Below are 20361 nucleotides of genomic sequence, written 5' to 3' on the forward strand. Positions count from 1 at the left end.
GCTCTTTACATACCATATAAAATGTGCACAAAAATTTGATTGAGATTAAAAAGGTTTGACAAAAAAGAGAAACAATGCAGGTCGCTAAAAGAGAAAGACAATCAGACAGGAAGGGGGGGAGTGAGACAGTGAGAGCGAGAGCATGGTGACTTGCCTCGGGTAAGGACCGAGTTTGGGAGGTTTGTGATGCAACACACAGACAGCATTCGCTCGGTGATTGTTCATTGCGGTTGATGACGCGTTTATTACAACACCATAATGTTAACAAATGAGGACCTACGATGGAGAATGTGACACAGTGGATTTCTGAATGCAACTATTCTGGTTAAAGTTTATGGAAATACAGCTTCTTGGTTAAAGTCAGAGGAAGATCATGGTCATGGTTCAGTGAACTCAATGTTTACTGGTGGTAGGAGACGGGATGTGCAGACTCCAGTGTCTAAGTCAGACACACTGTCTGCCCAACCAACTACCGCCTTCTACCATTGCCCCAGACATACAACAGTCATTATTTGCCAGCCACAAAAGGTCACTTTCTAGGAAACAAAGGCCGTTTAAACTTTTAAACAAACCACCAATGCATTTTTGGCCATGCCAGAGGCTCAATGGAGGTAGTCAGTGTCAGTCATTAGAAATATCTCAATCTGATTATCTCTGGTACCAGTTCTCTGGAATTGGTAAACATCATCGACTTATTAGGGTTGTCATCATGAGCATGTTAACATGCTGACCCGGGTGGGAAATTACCACCAGCCACCAGACAAAGGCTTGAAAAATATGAAAGGAAAATGGTACAATACAAAAAGAAATGATGATCTAATATTGAGTGGCTGAATTTGAATAATAATCTGTCAGTGGCAGTTAGATGTAGACATTTTCTAAAGTTATAAATTCCAGTCCTGATCCCGATGTTAGCATTTACCTCAAAGCAGCTCTGCTCCTGAGTACATCCACAGACCTCTGAGTATGGCTCTACACTCTCAGAGGATTTGCACTTCTAATACGTGAGGGTTTCATCTCTTTTGCATGAAATGTTGTTTTGCTCACTCATCTTTGATTTGTTTTCTGTTTTATCTGTGTTGCAATCATGTCGTGCTTTATGTTGCGCCCATGATTCTCCATGCTGCCAGGATATTTCCTCTGCTCTGTTTCTTGCCCTTGTTCTTAGTGCCATTGTCTCATCTGCAGGACTGTCGCAAAGACAATTTAGTTTACCCACCACTGCAGTTGTAGAATAGTTTTCTTCTCATGGTCTGTCGTCTTTTCTCTTTTGTCTCATATCCCTCTTGCTGTTTCTACTTCATTGGTTTTTCTTTCTTTTCCCTCATCTCTTCTTCCCTCACTCCCTCCATCTCTCCTCCAGGGGATCCCATGGAAATGTTTAATTGTTCTGAAATGTCTACAGTGAGCTGGACTAAATGACTCAGCAGCCATGTCGGCTGACATGAAAATCTAATGCCATTTAGTTTGAATTTGTTTGCAGTTCTTCAAGGACTTTCTTTTGAAGCGAGCCGGACACATTCCCATGCTCGGTTTTATTTTCTTATTCTTTTGATAGCTCGAGGCTGTACATAATTGAGCCTGTTAAGATGTCAGATTAAAAGCAACCACTTCTACCCAGGTCTTTTTATGTATTAAGATGTCTGCACTATTATCCTTGTGTGTCTATGATTGTGCTTTGAGTTTTGTGGAGAAAGATGCAGAATGTGAGGTGCTGTTGGTTGTGTCCAGAACACATCAAACACATTTACTTCAACTTCATGTTGTGCTACAGTTTAACACATTGTGGTCAGTCACCATGTGTGACACTCCCTATTTTAAGAACTGTGACTTCAGTGGACACACTCTACATGCTAACATATGTGTGTTATGTTTTAATCTGCATTACAGAGCATGACAAGCACCGCCTATGCAAAAGTACCGAATACATGAATCTTCACTTCAAAGTCAAATGGTTCCACAACGAGTACGTCCGTGACCTGCCGGCCTTCAAGGGTGTTTCCCCCGAGTATTCTCTGTAAGTGACCTCTCATTTTTCACACATGCACGGAAATGCAGACCAACACTTATTACTGTATAATCAAAGTATTCATGTGCACACATTTGCGCTGTACATAGTGGAATGTGATGATTTCTAATGCATTATAGAACATGATAAGGATTTTGTAACATCCAAGTTAAAGCAAACAGGGGAAAGATGGGCTGAATTAGAGTTGAGAGAAATTTGTTTATGTGTCTACGTTATATAACATTACATGTTTGTTTCTGCCTGTAATCATTGCCTCCATTTAGTAGAAAATAAATTGTCTCATTAGGAAAACTAAATTTTCAAAGTCCTAATAATGAATTCAAGTGTACATAAATGAGACAAAAGGAAGGGTCCATGTATTGATCTCTGTGGAACTCCACAGGAAACACTTTTGAAGCCTGACTCAATATGTTTCCATATCAAAAACTATTTTTAATTAGTTCATAAATTAGAAAACATTTAAAATATATTTTAATCATACTTCAGTACACCATCAACTATAAGGAAAAGGCTTCTGTAATGTGAGACTATCAATCATGAGCTCATCGCTCCAGTCAGTTTCTGGTTAAGACTGAATCTGTAAAACAGTCATGTCCGTGTAATCTGTGGTGGCAGTTTATTCTCACAAAGCCTTTAAGGGAGCTGATCATAAACTGTTTTGGATGAGGAGACAAATTTATAGCCTAAAAGCGTGTTTTTGTTCTTCTTTTCACGCTTCCCTGTTTTCCATTGTGCACGCATAATTATGTGCGGCAAAGCAGACATAGCTGCAATATAAACACGTGTAATGCAAGCAGCGAACGCAGTGCCCTCTCCCATCCTGTCGGTCTATCAGAGTAATGACTCACCCGCCCCATCTCCAACACTGTCACTCAAACACCATCTCTATCAGGATTGATTCCTCCACAGGCATACACATTATACATACACGCACATCTCCACACACACACACACACACAGACTTCCTCTTCCGTCTGCCTGTCTCTCTTCTCTTTCTCTGTCGACACGCCCACCTTATTTATTGGCTTTCCCTCCTGTAGCAGATGCCCTTAGCCAGAGTACAAAGCAGTTTTGGGGGGACATCCGTTGCTCTGAGGACAAGCTCAGGCACTATATTAAACAAGGAAATGGCAAAGTGAAACAGACAGAACAGCATTATTATTCCACTAACAAATGTACTTCCGCACCCAACTCATCCGTCCCAGCCTGTCCTGTCCTCTGCTGTCCTCTGTCTGAGCCTCGCAGTCTAATCTGTCCACAAACTGAAACCTGATATCAGTGCCTACACGGATTGCAGCCTTGGCCAAAACCACACTGAAATCTGCGAGGTCTTTTCAGGATACCTTTTTGAGTGTAACACAATCGATTTTCATTGATCTCCCTTAAATACAGTGGTTCCTTGAAAATGTTTAAATAGATATAAAGCCTTGGTCTCAAAATTGCTCAGATAAAGTAAACTCGCACTCATCTGGTGTTCCAGATGGATAAGATGAACCATAACAGTGCTAAAAAAAAAACTTTCCAGCTATGATTTGACCTTTCAATGACAGAATGATTTTCTTTTTCAGGTGGTTCGAGCCATTTGTCATTCAGTGGCTTGATGAGAATGAGGACGTTGCCATGGATTTCCTGAATGGAGCACTGGAAAGGGACAAGAAGGATGGAGTGAGTATAACATTGAATTATTTCTTAAAATTTAGCCTTACATTCAACCCACCAATCCACTTAAGACTGCTTTTTTATTCACAAGAACAGCCTGCTACGACTTCAATTTACCTCCGGAGGAGGAGGAGGAGGAGGGTTTCAGGGATAAAGGAAATTTCACACAGTCAAAAACATTCCTCACCGAGAGACATCACAAGACAAGAATATGAATGAAATTCAAATTACAAATTTATAAAATCAGGAAGCAAAACATTTTTTTTTTCAGGGCAGTAAAAGGCACAGAGAGATATTAAGCAATAATTAGAGGAAATGTGTGCAAGATTTATAAAACAAGTTTGGCTCAGACATGTTTTCTATTACTTGATGCACTGTTTCTTGCACACAAATAATTATTATTATTGCAAAGAATATAATAATATTGTTACCGACTTTTTAATCTACACAGTTCTCTTCATATTGTTAATCGTACTTCAAAAATAGTTATAATGTTGTATAATATCTTCTGTGGTTCGATACCAACTTTTTCAAGTCAGAAAATTACTCAAGTGAAATCTTCTCATGAGCTTGAAAACTAGACACTTTCAACAGAAAGCCTACATTACAAAACGGGGAGATGGAGTTCAAAATGTGTGGGTGTTTACGAGCCTGTCAAAGTGTACACAAAGACGCTGTGCATTATGGTAAGTATAGGTTCCATTTCTAAATAAAACTCCTCAGCCTTATGTAAATGTACTACTAAATGGCTTGCATACTCTTTTTAGAGGTGATACAGCCTGATTACATTAAATTTACCTGAGAAGAGAGCAAACGCTTCAGGCCTTCTGCTTAGTTAGACAAACTATTTATCACCCTCCATAAAACTCATATTCACTCGGGCTAATTGTAACATTTTCATTACCACTGGCTGAAAGGTTTAAACCAAGATGTCCACCAAAACAATGTTGGAAAATAAAACCATAATTTCCTGTTACTTTCACACATGAAACAGGTGGTTAAATAGGATCTATGTGTAAATCATGAATAAATGCAGGAACACCAAGTTTCAGTGTTATCAGTGCATCTTGGCAGCGGTTAGTACATCAACCTGCTTGGGTCAGTAGCAGTTTGTGGTTTAGATTTCTGCTCTGTGAGTGATGTGGTCGTAGAGTAATTGGTACATTAATCGTATCTTGTTTTAACTGTCCGAAATAATTTCTTTGCTTAAGGGTTTGAAGATCTGATTCTCCATCTGTCTCTCTCTCTCTCTCTCTCTTTTCCTTGCCCTCTCTTTCTCCTAACCCCTCCATTACTCTCTCCACCCTCATGTCCCTCCTCTCATGCAACAGTTCCAGCAAACCTCGGAGCACGCCCTCTTTTCCTGCTCAGTGGTGGATGTGTTCACTCAACTAAACCAGAGTTTCGAGATTATCAAGAAGCTGGAGTGTCCGAACCCGCAGGCCCTGGCTCACTTCATGTGCCGCTTTGCGAAGGTCAGGCTCTTTGGAAAGGCCCCTCAGTGAACCCTGAATACTCCTGCAGGGAGTAATAACTTACAGTTAAATAGTTTGCCATTGATCTAAGAAGACTCTGCGGTCTATTTATTCTGTCTGATATTATCTTGTTATTAGGTTGTGACTGCTTTAAATTTTTTCAGCGAGTCTCAGAAACTCAATAATAGAACAGCAAACAAACTGTAATTATAAAAAATGTTTCTCCCTCCCTACAGACTATCAACAAAGTTCTTCTGCAATATGCTGCAATCATTTCCAAGGAATTTCCTTCGCATTTGAGCAAGGAGAACGTGGTAAGTGCCCTTTTAAAAGTCTGCAAATGGTAATAGCAAAGGTTACAATGCAAATATGGTCGTCAGGTGATGGTGTTTCTATGATGACAGTCTCCGACAGCGGTTTGCATGCAGCCATGTAGAAAACGCTTCAGATAGCAACCCTGTCTATTCTAGGCTGAGCCCTGCCTCGTCTTCTGTTATGCACTTAATAGTGTCTCTATTAACCGGGATGCAATTATTCATTTCACAGCTCACAGCTGATAGGGAAAAGTCATTGGTATTTTCTGGGCTCTCTGTCCATTGTTTAATGTGACGGATGACTAAATGCAAAGGCTTCCGAGTGGCCTAATTATCCACACTGGTCTTTGAAGTTGAAGTGAGAGATAACACACAGGGTACGAGCGGAGGAGGCAGATGTTTCTTTACAGTGTTGACAGGCTCATTACAATTGACCCAGAGAAAACATGAAATGTCCCTCCTCGAGACGGGACTGAACAGACAGCTGATGGAAGAAGGAAATAAGAGGCAGATGGAGTTGCACAGCGGCAGGATTGCATCAAATTAAACCTAATCTCTAATTTGTCAGGCTGTCAAGTACAGTACATGACCTACATCAAAGCCATCTTTACCAAGAATTTACTGTGCGTCTGCATTTGCCACCCAAAACTAAAACATACATCAAAACAGCTATAGTGAGGACATGAGTGGTTCAAACTTTGCTGTGGTTTACTTTAAGGACTTTCAAAAGCCTAAAGTCATAAAAGTCTATATAAAAAAGCACAAATTAGACAAAAGTCACAATAACACCTCAGATTTATCTTGGGATATCCCCAGTTTAGGAGCCACTTAGTCTGATTTGACAGATGTAGATTGCGAGTATAAGCCTTAGGCACCTATTACAGGTGGTATTCCCAACTCTCCCCATCTCTACAGGAAACAACAACAACAACCGTCAAGCTAGCGGTCTAAATGCTGAAAATGGCAAGATATCCGAACCCTGGTCACGAACACTACAAACATAAAAAAGCTAGCAGCTGTTACCTTTTCCTTTGCAGGTATTTAGCCATTTTAATGCCAGGACTCCCCTCCCTACATGCAAATATCCCATCAAAAAAACTTCCTCCCCGACACTATTTTACAGCGTCACCGTAGCTACATCATGGGCTATGCAGTGTTAAAGATAATTGTGACTGGCTTAAAGAAATACAAAAAAGCCAGAGTATTTTTCCCCTATCGCAGAATGATTATAGTTGCAGCCAGACATTTCTCCAGTGCTGACACAGTGCTGTAGAGATAGTTCTGGCTATGGCAGTCTAGAAACCACTGACCTAGAGGATCTGCTTTTGCAAACATAGTGCTGATATGAATCCATTTTGTGATATTGATAATATTTGCAGACAAACTTAGCTCAGCATCACCGTATTCAAACATCATTACCTCACTGAATACTGTAAACCAATAAATACGCTATTACTGTATTCTCTCATATCACAGCAGCCTTTCACATTTCACTAAAAGATTATAATACAACCAATGGGAGTGTTAGTGGACCAAACTGTTTATTCTATTGTCTCAAGCTAGAAATATGTGCCTAAGAAAAAATCTTTTTTTCAGATTAAGAATATCTAATCACTCCCTTCAAAATATGTTCATAAATCTAAGAGAGAGAAAGCCATTATGTGCTGCCACAGAGACACTATTGGCTGCTGTGTGGATCCAAAGTCACCAATCATCCTTCTCCCGTGGGGCGTAGAATGATCATTTTAGTGCTATCCATTATCACCATCATAATTTTTGGGTATGTTTGTCAGCTGTTCTTTGTTCAGATAATGTTCATAATGTGTGACTGAATGAAAACTCTGAAGAATTGCCCACAGTCGCCGTAAAAAGCAGAGTGATTAATGTCTGTCATCTGTTAAACTTGTTGTTGAGCCGAGAATCGATAACAGCTGACATATTCAGTGCAGACATTTCTCTCCCTCTTGTATTATGTATTGCGTTGCCCCGCTGACTGGCGATGTCGCACCGAAACCTTGCATCTTTGTATAGATGACGTGTCAGGAAGTCAGAACTGATGGATTTGACATTTTGCAATGTGTTTTCAATTATACGGGCCCGTCGAAAGCTCACAAATTGTTACAGTACAATGTCAATAAAAATAGCGTTTAATATACTACTGTTTGTATGATGTCAGCAACATTAAATAAACTGTATATCTGATGTTCCTGTCACACGTTGGATCATTCTCTGTGCAGCACTGTGCAGAACTAAGTAGTTATATTTATTCTTGTACTTTTACAGCCCTGCATCATCCTCAACAACATTCAGCAGCTCCGTGTCCAACTGGAGAAGATGTTTGAGTCCATGGGTGGCAAACAGGTCTGTGCCTACCTAAGTATATGTGTCTGCTATGTCTGTGGCAATTCACTTTCAGTAAAGATTTTCTATTTCTGGCGTATAATATATGAATTATTACGATGCAATGCTGCGTTGATCTGCTTCCTTCCACCGGAAGGTCGAAGCACAAGGTTAGCTAAATAACAGCGTCTCCAGGGCTTCAAAGGCTTCTGTGTCTTGCTAAAGGACACTTCAGCAGTGTTGATACCAGTTCATATGGAGGCTTAAACCACCATCCTCAGATCAGCACTCTGCTGTGCAATAAATGCTGTGTCATGATTATGTAAATGATCGTTTGAGATGACATTCATACAAAGTGAAAGTGAATTGACCCGCACAGTGATGTGCTGTAATCCTTCCTTCCTCAGTTCTGTACTTAACCATCTAACAGACTAATCTGACGTGTAGTTCGGTCTGCTAATACAACCTTTTCAACTTCTACCTCCACTACAGTTCCCCAATAACTACTTCCTTTGTACCCCATCATTATTTTCCCACCACTAATCCCCATGTTTTTCCTTTTTGTAAATATTGAGTTAAAACCTTTTTAAGTCTGTGTTTTGGTTTGAAACACCATTGAATTTATCCCCCGTCGACCCGCCAGTGTGTCAGTCTGACCTGAGAAGAAGCAGCCACAGCTTCTTATAACTTACACGCATGTTTCTCTCCAGTATCTAACGCCTGTGTTGCCTTGCGTTTTGTCTCCTGTCGTTGTGTCTTCTGTTTCCCCCCCGTTTCCTTTCTGTGCTCTCTCTCTCTGTCTCCAGGAGGAGGGGGTTGTGTCCTTCTGTAAGGTGTGTGCAATAGGACTTGTCAACACCCCTTCCCACCATTTACCGAATGATACGAAAAAAAAAAAAGCACGCCCCCTCCCCCCTGTGCCTCTCCGCCACCCCTCACGCTCCTACGCTTCTCACCCCACCCCACCTCCCCCCCCAACCCCTCCAGCAGCATGTGCCAAAGAGCATACGGAATTTGAATTACCCATCACGCCTCTGGACAGGCTGCTCAAGCTCACCATCCCCGGCGCTCTGGGGATAGTGGCTCAACCCACCCGATCCCATCTTTATTTTTAGCTTGCTTTTTTTTTTCCCGTCTCTACCACTTCTTCTATCCATGGCTAATTTAGAAATGCGATATATTTATTTTAATACGTTGTTCCCCCCTTTTTTTGTCCCTGACGCAAACAGCAGCGTCAGATGCTCACCAAAATCGCTGGCTGTGGTTTTGATCATCTCTATTCATTCCCCAGGCTGCAGCCACAAAAAAGCTTCTGACAGGATTTTTCAGACCGTGTTTAATGAGCTTCTCAAACACTTACAAATCTCTCCAGCTGTGCCCTCAGCTGAGTGCTGCTACCTCCCCACCAGTTAGCAGATCTCGACCTGGATCACTATGAGTCTGTTATTGTCTGCGGGATAAAGACACCAGAACTCTTTACATCCCATCAGAAAGTAAAGTTGTGAACATTAACTGTTAATGTACGATCAGATTTATCTTTAAAGTATGTTTTCAGTAATTTCTCTTGAATACTAATTACACAGCGACGGTGTATTTCAGGTCAAACTTTCCCATTAGTGTCCTCTCTGCACAGCGACCTATTCAATACAGAATAGGTCCCTATCAGCAATTAACTCCCAGAGAGCCAATGTAATTACTAAGAGCTGTTATCATAGCATTACCAATAACAGAGATTAGCAATAATCTCTTACAGTGCACACATTTATGGAATCATCAAGAACTGACTCCCCAGATAGGTAACAGGTTTTATTTTGGGTGTTTGTTAATTTGCTTTTGTCACTTTAAAATGGTGGTTTATTAAATCTTTATTAACCTGCCAATGTTTGGCACAAAGTGTGTTTCGAAATAACAGCCTGCCAGTGAGTAGATATTGTATTGTTGAAACAGGCAAAGCATAGCAAAGCTGGCTGCTGTTGATAGGCCGTCAGCCAGGGGAGAGTTTGCTCACTCTGGATGTTCATCAGTGTCAAGTGTAACTAGCTACCATGGAGGAGCCAGGTGCTCCATAGTCTCCAAAATTGATGTTTCCTTTGCAGAATGTTCAATTAGTATAATGAAAAATGTTGACAATCTCTTGGGTGCATGTTGAAGAATTTGTTGTGGTGTTATTGGTACCATTGTTGACAACTTAAACTAGTTTCTGACAGTGCAAATGTAGAATAAGAGACATACTGTAGGACACCAGAACTATCCATAGTAGCCAATATACACATATATGTAAATAACATTCATCATATTATCCTCGACATAACATTCAATTTCCTGGCTAATCCAATACGCGGAGTGATTTCCCACTTGTCTTGAATCTGACATTTCAGAGGACGAATCTCTGATATTTCTTGGCAAGTTGAAGAAATGTCCGCTACTGCTGTCGAACGGAGGTTTTTCTGAAAAGATTGCAGTCTTCAGGTAGACATCTGACGCTACACCGAGTCTGAAAGAAATTTTCTCCTCTCACGAGGTGACAGGTGTCTCGGTTTATCTAGCAGCCAAGTGAATTTCCTTCGCCAGCGTTCCCATTAATACACAGTGTTCTTAAATAAAAAAGAATCCCAATTTCAAAGACTGCCAGGCTGCAGTCTAAAACTTTCCCCAGGCCAAGGCGAACTGATAAAAGACCTTCTGTCTTTTTATGCCATCACTTCAAGAGATGTTATCCGTTACTCAAATAGTAAAATAACACCCCCTACCTCGATGGGCAATTTTCTCTGTGACAGAAAAATCTTACATGCCACTATCCTTGTGATTGAGGTGACAGCAGCAGTATGCACATGTGCACAAGTGAACACACATACACACACGTATAAATCTACCTGGTTCGTGCTGCGGAATAACAATATCTCTAAAAGGTTTAGTATACACATCCACTTCCCAGCTGAGCCATCCGCCATTACAATGTGCGAGATGAGCGGCTCCATGGCTAAGCTTATCGGGTCTAATGTGACGATCTGTTATGCATGTGGTGCGGTGCCTGGCCTCACACATCCATCTCAGGCACCGAGCCTCAGCAGCGTGTGTTCTCCACCCCCCATCCAAAACATCAATATTTGGACATTTGTACATGGCGAACCTGATTCATAAGCGCTGAGACAAACAGTGACACAGATGCACTCATACGTTAAGTTGCTGATACACAAATACACTCACACACACACGCACAGCATAAATATCCGACATCAACACAGTCACAGTCATTTTCTCAGAATATGCCACGAACATCTGCGCAACCATCACATGCACATGCATACATATGGCACCGCAGAAACCCTACACATGCCATGCATGGGCCAATACATGTTGTGAATCAATTTTACAAATGTGTTTGTGTGGGCTGGTATTGAAAATTGTTCAGTGCTAGGCATTGATTCGTCATTATATCTTACTATAGATGTTTAGGTACATAGTAGATGGATGTATCACTCCTGTGTAATAAAACAGAATTTGCACAATGAATTTCTTATCAAAACCAACAAATGAACAATATTTTTGCCTGCAGCAACTTTCTTTCTCCTGATCATAAAAAGTCAGCCAGAACTCTGTACATTTATCTATGACAGTAAGTGTTATTGCTTTGTGATTACCCGGAGATACAATGTCGAGGCTCCCTGACAGCGCACTCTCTCTACTGTAACTTGTGTAGTGGTGCACAAAAATGTTCCCTTCTGAGAGACCACTAGCCAGCTGCTTCTTTGCTGACACCATGTCTCATGACGTGGCGAGCAGTCATCATTGCAGCACTCGGAGGTGAGCCGCCCATTTGTATTCAGAACGCCGCTCGGCACAGATGGCAGGCAGAACGAGCGGGAGGCCACCAGCGAGGCAGGTTACTCCTCTGTGCCTGTCGTCCACCCCTCACCCCACCCCACAGAGACCCCCACCCCAGTTGAGGCAGAGATTCAGAGGTCTAGTCAGTGTGGGCTACTGTATGGACTGTAATGATGTAGTAACTGTCTGTCTTCCACTGACAGCTGGATGCAGAGGCCAGTGATCTGCTAAAGGAGCTGCAGAATAAGCTCAACACGGTGCTGGATGAGCTCAGCGGAGTATTTGGCTCCAGGTGAGCACAACTGTGACTCACCTCCATGTGTCTGTGTGGTTTCATTTTCATTCAGGTTTAACGTCTCCATTCATGTCTTATTCCGTCAAAGAAATCGTACTACAAGACTGCTTCGTTATTGACAGACGTGTACTCGAGATATAATTGACTGGAGCTCTTGCTGTGCACCGTGGGAGCGCAGCAAGTTGCTAAACATTTCAGCTTGAACAGAAGACACGCCTGCTCTTAAAGCCTTTTGAATAATCTAATGGGGCCAGTAGGAGTGAGATAGCGCCTCTTTAAAGTTGTGTTACTGCTGCTGCCTGAAATAAGCACCCAGTTGCAAAGGATTTAATGGATTGTTGTTTTCTACAGTTTCAAACCTGTGATCGAGGACTGTGTGAAGCAGATGAACCAGGAGCTGGTTCAGATGAAAGGCTCCGCCAAAGGGAGCAACGCGGCCATGGACGCAGAGACTGTCCTCCGGCCTCTCATGGACCTACTGGATAAAAAGTGGGTAAACACTGGATGCAAGCTCAGAGATTAGACTCAAACATGGAAGGCATTTTTGAACTTTGGTCTTTGAAAGTCATTTATTGAAGAGTTTTGGCCTTGAGATGATGCCAAATCAGGATTTCATCCACTGAAATGTACTTGCATGGGGTGATGGAACAGGAAGTAGGTAGCGTGGATGAGGTAGCATAATTTGTGATAGCTAACAGGCATTCCACAAAGTTGTAAAGTATACTTTTCTTTATTATGAATCAATTGTATTACTTTACGATTATTAACTGCTGTCACTGTCCTATAAATCACTGCTTTTTTTTTTTTTTTGCTGCTTGCTAAATTTCAATTTTAATGATGACCAAACTGACAGGCTAGTCCAACTCTTATACTCAAACTGGTTGGACGTGGGAGAGCCTCTAATTTAGGTTGTAGTTCAATTAGATTTAACCAGTCAGGTTGATTAATAAAGACACATGGCCACATTTAGGCAGCTTCCTATTCACTCGTGTATGCCTGGTCAATTAAGGACTGGACTACCCAACTGGACAAAGTGGGCGACTGCCCCCAGGGCCCCAAAAGTCCTAGATATACTGCACGTTATCTGGTTTTGGTTATTTAATCAATTCCATTTTGTTAGGGACCACTGAAATTCAATATTAACTATGATGAGTTCTGCGTTAATAGGGCATGTGTGTCAAAATAGATGTAAGAGCTTTATTGTTTCTGTTGAAGCAACAGATGCTTGATGGCAGCTTACACGTTTAACAAAACTGACTTTACCGAAGGTTTTGTACATTTGCAACCTTAGGATTTTCTATACTACATTCATCAGATGAATCAGATGAGCTTCTCTTTACAACTTCTAGGTTGCAGCTGCTCACACAGTGCTCTATTTACTATATATTATGAGATGGATTTCTGAATGGGCAGGTAAGCAGATTGAAACAGAGCCATTAAAACATTGTAATAGACAATAGTGTCATTTGTGTTCAGACAGTTCAGTGACTTGATAACAACGCAGAGCAAAATGCTTTTGAGAAGAGTGTGATTGCATGCAGGTGATGCCATGACTCAGGAGTTCCATTTTATTTTCCATTTTTAAAAATGAAATTGCCCCATAAAATGAATGCAGCAGTATTATAATATCTACCACTTTACATTTGTTTTCAGAAAAAAAAGAAACCAGCATTATCTGTGAATGTCTATTAATTCAACCGAGGGACTGTATTTACTTCTGTGGCACTCTTGAAAGAATAGCGATGAAATGGTTCAGCTGAGCTCTGGGAATCGCTCTCAACAATTTGTCAAAGCGACATTGAGGCCAATGGGGTATTACGGGGAATCCTCTTAATGATATGGAAATACCAAATCCTTCTTCCTGTCTCTGAGACACTGCTGCACAATAGGATGAGATTAAAGCATAAAAGCTGCTGCTGCATTTATTCTTCGAATCACAGGTGTTCTTTATTTAATCACATTATTTATGAAGACGTCATCACCTGGAGCCTCGAGTCGCGTTGCTTCAGTTTGAGGCGCGTGCTTTTGACTGTTGACCTGACAAATGCTGTTCTTTTTTTCCTGCTTTGCAGTTTGATGTTATTTGCCAAGATTTGTGAGAAGACTGTGCTGAAACGAGTCCTCAAAGAGCTCTGGAAAATAGTGCTGAACACAATCGAGAGAACAATTGTTCTGCCTCCGCTGAATGACCAGAGTGTGAGTTTGATTAATTATCTGTCTCTTTCCTTTTTATGTCACTCTTTTCATCCCTCCGCCTGCCCTCCACCTCCCTCCTCTCTCCACCTGTTTCTCCCTCATTTCCTCCATCTGTTCGGCTCACTCCATCATGACACACAAATTATTGTACAGCAGACGAAACAACATGGCATCTCTAAATCGCCACACACATGGAGCGGATATTTCATACTATTAGTCCGTCTGTAAGAGCCAGATTGACATTTTTTAATCTGTTTGTTGTTGTTGTTGTTGTTGTTATTGTTGTTGTTGTTAATGGAAAGTGCAGTTTAATGGGAACGTTTTCTTCTCCTTTTCTTCCCACTTGCGCAGCTTTAAAACATAATGACAATAATGTGCTCATGTTTGAGATGTTGCCCCTTTATCTTCCGTTACTTAGTGTGCTCATAAAATCATTATGTTTTAATATTCACCCATGTTTGCAACTTTATTTTGCCATGACTGGAAAAATGTCTGTCTCACCAACAGCAAGGAGCTCAGATGATCTTCAATGCTGCCAAGGACTTGGGACAGCTGTCCAAACTGAAGGTAATTTCTGGATGAACCCCAGGCAGCTGTTGCTAATCTCAGCGCACAAACTCTGTAATATCTGCACACTATAATGTCGGATTCCGAAGGGATTTCTCAAAGCTAAGCCTGCTCGTCGTCATCTCAGTAAAATATGCATTATGCCTGTACATACACTGAGATCTGTAATTATGCTGAACATGGATTATATTGTATATTATAGTGTAAACAGTACATCTGAGGCATTAAAGATGATGCAGATACACTACAAGAAACTCACTACAGAGCCTATCAATTCATATCTCAACAGCTTAAAATTTATTAAGTAGCTAGCTAATGTCAACATGAATAACATCATGACATCAAATTACCTAATATGTGTCAATTTTCTGTTATCCAGGATCTAAAATTGTTTGGATGGAAATATTCCAACAGAGTCAGTTAGCAGCTGCACCTAATTGTGCACGCATATTTGCTTTAGCCACACATTTGGGTACATGGATTATGTCATTTGGAAGCAGAGTCATGTAAGCTACTGTAAGCTTGTGCATAGTGCAGTGTAACTCAGTGCAACACTAGCCAGACCGGTATCTAATTGCTGGGTTGACCGGAGGACGTTTAATCCCTCGAGCTCCGAGTAGTGAGGCGTTGGAACGGATCAGCGGTCGCGCTGTGGTTTCACTAACAACCGTGGTATGACAGCAGCTCAGAGAGGTATTTTACCTCCGAGTCATAGAGGGGATGCAAACTGAATATCTGTTCATCGGCTTTTATTTGTGTTTGTTTACCTGTTGCCGTGTTTGTGTGTGTCCAATGTCGTTTGAGGTTTATTTATGGTTTATTATCCCCCCCGTTATTTATGATTTGGACCGATAATCTTCAGCTCACGCTACTGAAATATTTTTCTTTCATGTGGTCCAGTGTGTCTATAGTTTATTTTGTGATCAATATATGTTTGGGGTTCAGTTACAATTAAATACAAAATGAACACCTGTCAAATTGCTGGTGCAGTGCTGTGACCTTTGACACACTTAATGGCCTGGATTCATGGAACAGCCGACTCATCGGGACTGATTCGATGTCTGAATCAAAATAATTGCTGCATGCAGGACAGCTTCGACCATCACGTCCTCTGACCCTCACAAATCCCCATGACATTTCAGCACTGCACTTATCTGCCTAAGCAAATATGTTGCAAAGTAGGATTTGTAGTGTTTCATCTGCTGTCCCTCCCAAATATCTTGCAGAGATTTATTTCTTTTAGAGAATACACAATTCTGGATTTATGAATAATAATATTAGAAATCAAGGGGAAACATTCTACTCAAGCAATCAAAATTAATGGAATCCAAAGAAAGGGCCTTTTTTTTATCCAATAACAAGCACAGAGTCCGTACCATCTGCACTGTGGAGTTTTCATTAAAGAGAAGTATTTCTTCTTTCAGCCTGCAGCCATTAGTTATTTTGGGGCTCACCATCACATTGTTTTCACAGGATGGGAAGATTACTGGAACTGAGTCAATACAAATCAAGTGGGCCCAGTGCAATTTTGGCACCAGAAGCAGATCAGATCTCAGCGCAGATGTTGATAAAAGCGATTTTGTCTCACAGCAGCTCTTTAAAATCTGTTTAAAACAGACTGGTGGTAGATTTTATCTATATCATATTACGAATATAAAAGACCTATCAGTGTGATTCATCTGAAGCCTCTTCTTTGATGGATGGGGTGTGCATTTTCACAGAACTGCACATTGTACACATTTCTTCTAATGTGGCTATGTTGTTTAAATCTTCCACACACAAGGGTCCAGACACATGAAACTGTAGATAAGGATCAAGGTTTACAGTGTTTGCATCAATGATTTTGTTTTCTTCAAAGTGCCTTTTCCAAAAATATGAATGCCAGTTTTATCGGACACTGCAGTTGAAATGACTGCTGGTGCTGTTCTGTAACCTCTAAATGCTCAAGTACCATGGTTTTCTGGAGAAACATCTTAGAATTCCAAGCGTCTAAATGTGACTTGTGTTCGTGTGTTTGACTCGGTCCGATATCCCTCCAGGAGCACGTCACTCGAGAGGAAGCCAGAAGTCTGACTCCACGACAGTGTGCAGCCATGGACCTCGTGCTTCCCACCATCAAGGTGAGTTTTATGTCGGTTATACCGCTGGCTGTACAGCAAGAGACAAACTTGACCTTTAAAAAAAAAAAAAAAAAAAGGCGAGAGAGTCAAGGCAGAGCAGAAAAATTTGTTTAAGAGAGACAACATGAACTGGGAGGCTGTGACTCAGGTCTTGTGCTTGAGATGCCCTGGACTGAAATGTTATTGATCTTCTATTGATTTGTTCTACTTTCCACTGTTGTTCTAATATACTTACACTGGTAAAGGCAGCATTGTGCATGTGTTTTTTATTTTAATGTCATCGGACCAAACTGGTGAACAAATTATTCCTCACTGTCACCTCACAAATTGCAAAAGAGATGTCCTTGATGTCTCTTGACGAGACGGAATGTATTTGCAAGAAGATGATGCACTCAAATTTTAGTGCTTTATAACGGTCGGAAAAAGAAAGTAGCATTTTATTTTTTAAGAACACTTCACACAAAACTAGTCCAGACTCCTCTGAGCAGATGTGATTAATATCAGGGAATATGGAAAGATGCCCAAAGCCTCTCAGCGAAAAGAAAGTGTGAAATGCAGCCCTGTTAATTTACTACCGCACGACTGGTTGTTGTGAAGCCATATTAGACCATTTCAAGACCAAGCCTCCGTTCTACTGGGACAAGAGGAGAGTTATGGCGAGGTGCCACTGAGGGAACACTGCATCATAAAGTGCCCAGATAACTAATTGATTCTGCGGTCTCCAAGGAAACTACCTGCAGGTTTAGCTCAAGCACGGCGCTGGAATACTTTCATCAATATTCTAACGAGAACAGTCAATTAGCACAGTTCAGTGATGCCTCAGGGAGAGTTGGCCAATCAGATCTATAAATGTTATGCAGACGGTTACTTGCATCATGTGTTCGATATTGCAGGAACAACAGCTTTAAACCTTTGAGCTAAAAGACAACAAATAGGGGATTATGCATTGAAGAAGAGCAAAATACACTGTATATACACACACAAATATATATGATTAATTATGATTCGATTCCATTGTCTTCCAGTTTCACACTGGACACGGACAGCGGTCTCCTAAATCAAAGTCCTGTGCTTGTTTAACCCGACTCTCCATCCCCGACTTTTCACTTTTTATACCACTTGTCCTCACTTCCTCCTTTTCAGCTGTAATGCTTACTACAGCCACTAGAGCTCGCCGCCTAAAAACTAACCTAAATATGGATCGTTGAAAAGCTGCTTATGGTCGTTTTGACAAATGTTGAAGTACAAGCCAGTGCTCATCAGAAAGAGTACGTCGAGTGATTATCCCACTGAAAATACTTTTATCCAAACTGAACTTTGAACCTGTAAAAACTAATGGGTAGGATAACGGGAGAATGCACTGGATTTCATTTATTCAAACCATTTGTTCCTTTCTTTTAGCTCCAACTTAACTCTCCTATGAATGATTGTTGAAGAACAGCAGCTGTTTGTTTCTCACCAAATTCATATTTGGAGTTCTAAATACACACACATGTTGTGCGTGTTAGACTAGATTTAGCCCATTTCCTTAAAGAAAGTATGAAATAAAAAAGACCCATACTCCTGTTTTTTTGCAATTGTCAGATATTGGTATACAATCCTGGATATGGAAATTATATTGAGTACATCTTGGGGTGGATTTATCATAGACTACACTCAAGACAAGTGTATAGAAAACAAAAGAAAAGACACGGAAGAAATAAATAAATGAAAGAAATATGGAAAGATATGGAAAAATACAAGAAAAGCTAAAAGGGAATGAAGAAAAGACAAGAAAGGAGAAATGTAGGACGGATGGTAGTTGGTTGGATGCTGATGTTAGTCATACTGGTTTTGACGTCATGACGGGGTTATGAAAATGTCATGTCTGGTATGAATAAACATAACTACAGTATGAAAGTATAGCTATACCTTAAAAAGGCCCCAACAACAAAATAAGACAAACTATTAAATACACACATAAATACTGAACTCATGATTCTTTCTGTATCATGTTTTGAAACCCTGAAGAGGGGCCATTATTATAATATCAAGTTTAAGGCTGTCAGAATGTACCCCTATCATCAATAAGTGCTACAAAAACACAGCTACATCATCACTTACATGAATCCTAGCCTTGGTTTCAATATTCATTTGTGACAGAATGCATTTAATTTATAAAAGTATACATATTATTTGCCTTAGGCTACATTTGGATTGATTATACGCAGTTTTGCATTCAGCGTGTGCGATTTTATTTTCCTTCTCGTGATAAACTCCACCCATGACTCACTCGCTTCATGCCAGATTATGTATAGTTCATGAGAGGCACGTGTTGGTCAAATGTTGTGGCTCATGAGTCAGTAGTGAGGCAGAAAACAGTGCCTCCTACCTTGCTGAGTCACAGTCACAAGTCAAACACCTTATATAAAAATTGCTGATGAAGATGATATGGTTCAGATATCACCTGGCAGCTATATATATAATGTGCGGATGCTATCTCTATTTCTGTCCAGCGCCTCTCAGGATATGAGATTTGTATCAGCGTTTTAACTTAGATCACGACAACATACCCCACAACAAGTACTCCTTTGTTCCTGTAATGATCATGTGTTACGGAGGAGAGCAACAAACCACATAACGAGCACAAGAGAATAAAGCCTTTGGAGGCTTTAGAAACGTGTCTCCATGTGCACATACTCATCTTCACTTCTCCCCAGCAACGCCTCTTTTCCCAAGAAGATCTGTCCATGGCCACCCTCCCAACTTCAACATGTGGGAGTGGTGACAGCGTTTGAAAAAGAAAGCAGAGCCTTGTCTGTCCTCAGCTATCAGGTTCATCAGCGCAAATGGGCATTAACCATCCAAGCATGGGTTTCAGGTTTAAATGCATGGTAATTAGCTACAAAAGCAGCTATTACAGCTGTCTCTCGTCTGGTCCCTTTATGTGGCTGCTCCTCCTTATAAAATGCATACTTGTCCATATAATCCTAGGCTATTCTCTCAGCCCACTGTGACCTGCTGTTATGTATAAACTCAAAAGAGGTTGCCATCATGTTTAAAGTTTCTGTTTACCTTCAACAAATCATAAATCTTAAGTGGTCTTTCTTACTTTTTGCAGCAATACTTAAAGCAAAGACTGAACTTTGAACCTGTGAAGACTAATACGCAGGATAATGGGTATATGCACCGGCCCATAGAGGATTTATTATGTGATAAAGATGATGTGCCGTCAATCTAACTAATCCATAATAATGCACCATTTGTTCTTTTCTTTCAACTCTGACCTCTTGAGTGATTATAGAATAATGGCAGCTGTTTCTTTTTTTGCTTTTCTTTGTTGTATGTACACAGATAAACTACGCAGGTTGTGTATTTCAGAATAGATGCCATTTTCTCCCTTAAGACTGCATAAAAAAAGGTCCAGGGTTTAGGACTTGGAAAATGGAATATAATATTGATATTCTCATTAGTGTAACATAACCTAAAAGTAAGGTCTGTTGTGTATTCATTACGTGAGAATGAGCTTTTAAAAATCTACAGAAACCAGACAAGGGACAGC

The 20361-nt window shown here is 40.7% G+C and overlaps 1 protein-coding gene across 1 annotated transcript in view; it reads left to right on the forward strand.

Moving 5' to 3' along the window:
• LOC140994652 (protein unc-13 homolog C-like) overlaps window positions 1–20361 on the forward strand; it is an 89054-nt gene that overhangs the window by 61025 nt on the left and 7668 nt on the right. Inside the window, exons 17-26 of the mRNA XM_073464385.1 lie at window positions 1891–2017; window positions 3598–3694; window positions 5020–5163; window positions 5400–5477; window positions 7761–7838; window positions 11846–11934; window positions 12289–12426; window positions 14010–14133; window positions 14641–14700; window positions 16740–16820. Coding sequence (XP_073320486.1) covers window positions 1891–2017; window positions 3598–3694; window positions 5020–5163; window positions 5400–5477; window positions 7761–7838; window positions 11846–11934; window positions 12289–12426; window positions 14010–14133; window positions 14641–14700; window positions 16740–16820 — 1016 coding nt within the window. The remainder of the gene's footprint in view (window positions 1–1890; window positions 2018–3597; window positions 3695–5019; window positions 5164–5399; window positions 5478–7760; window positions 7839–11845; window positions 11935–12288; window positions 12427–14009; window positions 14134–14640; window positions 14701–16739; window positions 16821–20361) is intronic.

This window comes from Pagrus major, chromosome 4, assembly GCF_040436345.1.
Source record: "Pagrus major chromosome 4, Pma_NU_1.0".
Classification (NCBI taxonomy): Eukaryota; Metazoa; Chordata; class Actinopteri; order Spariformes; family Sparidae; genus Pagrus; species Pagrus major.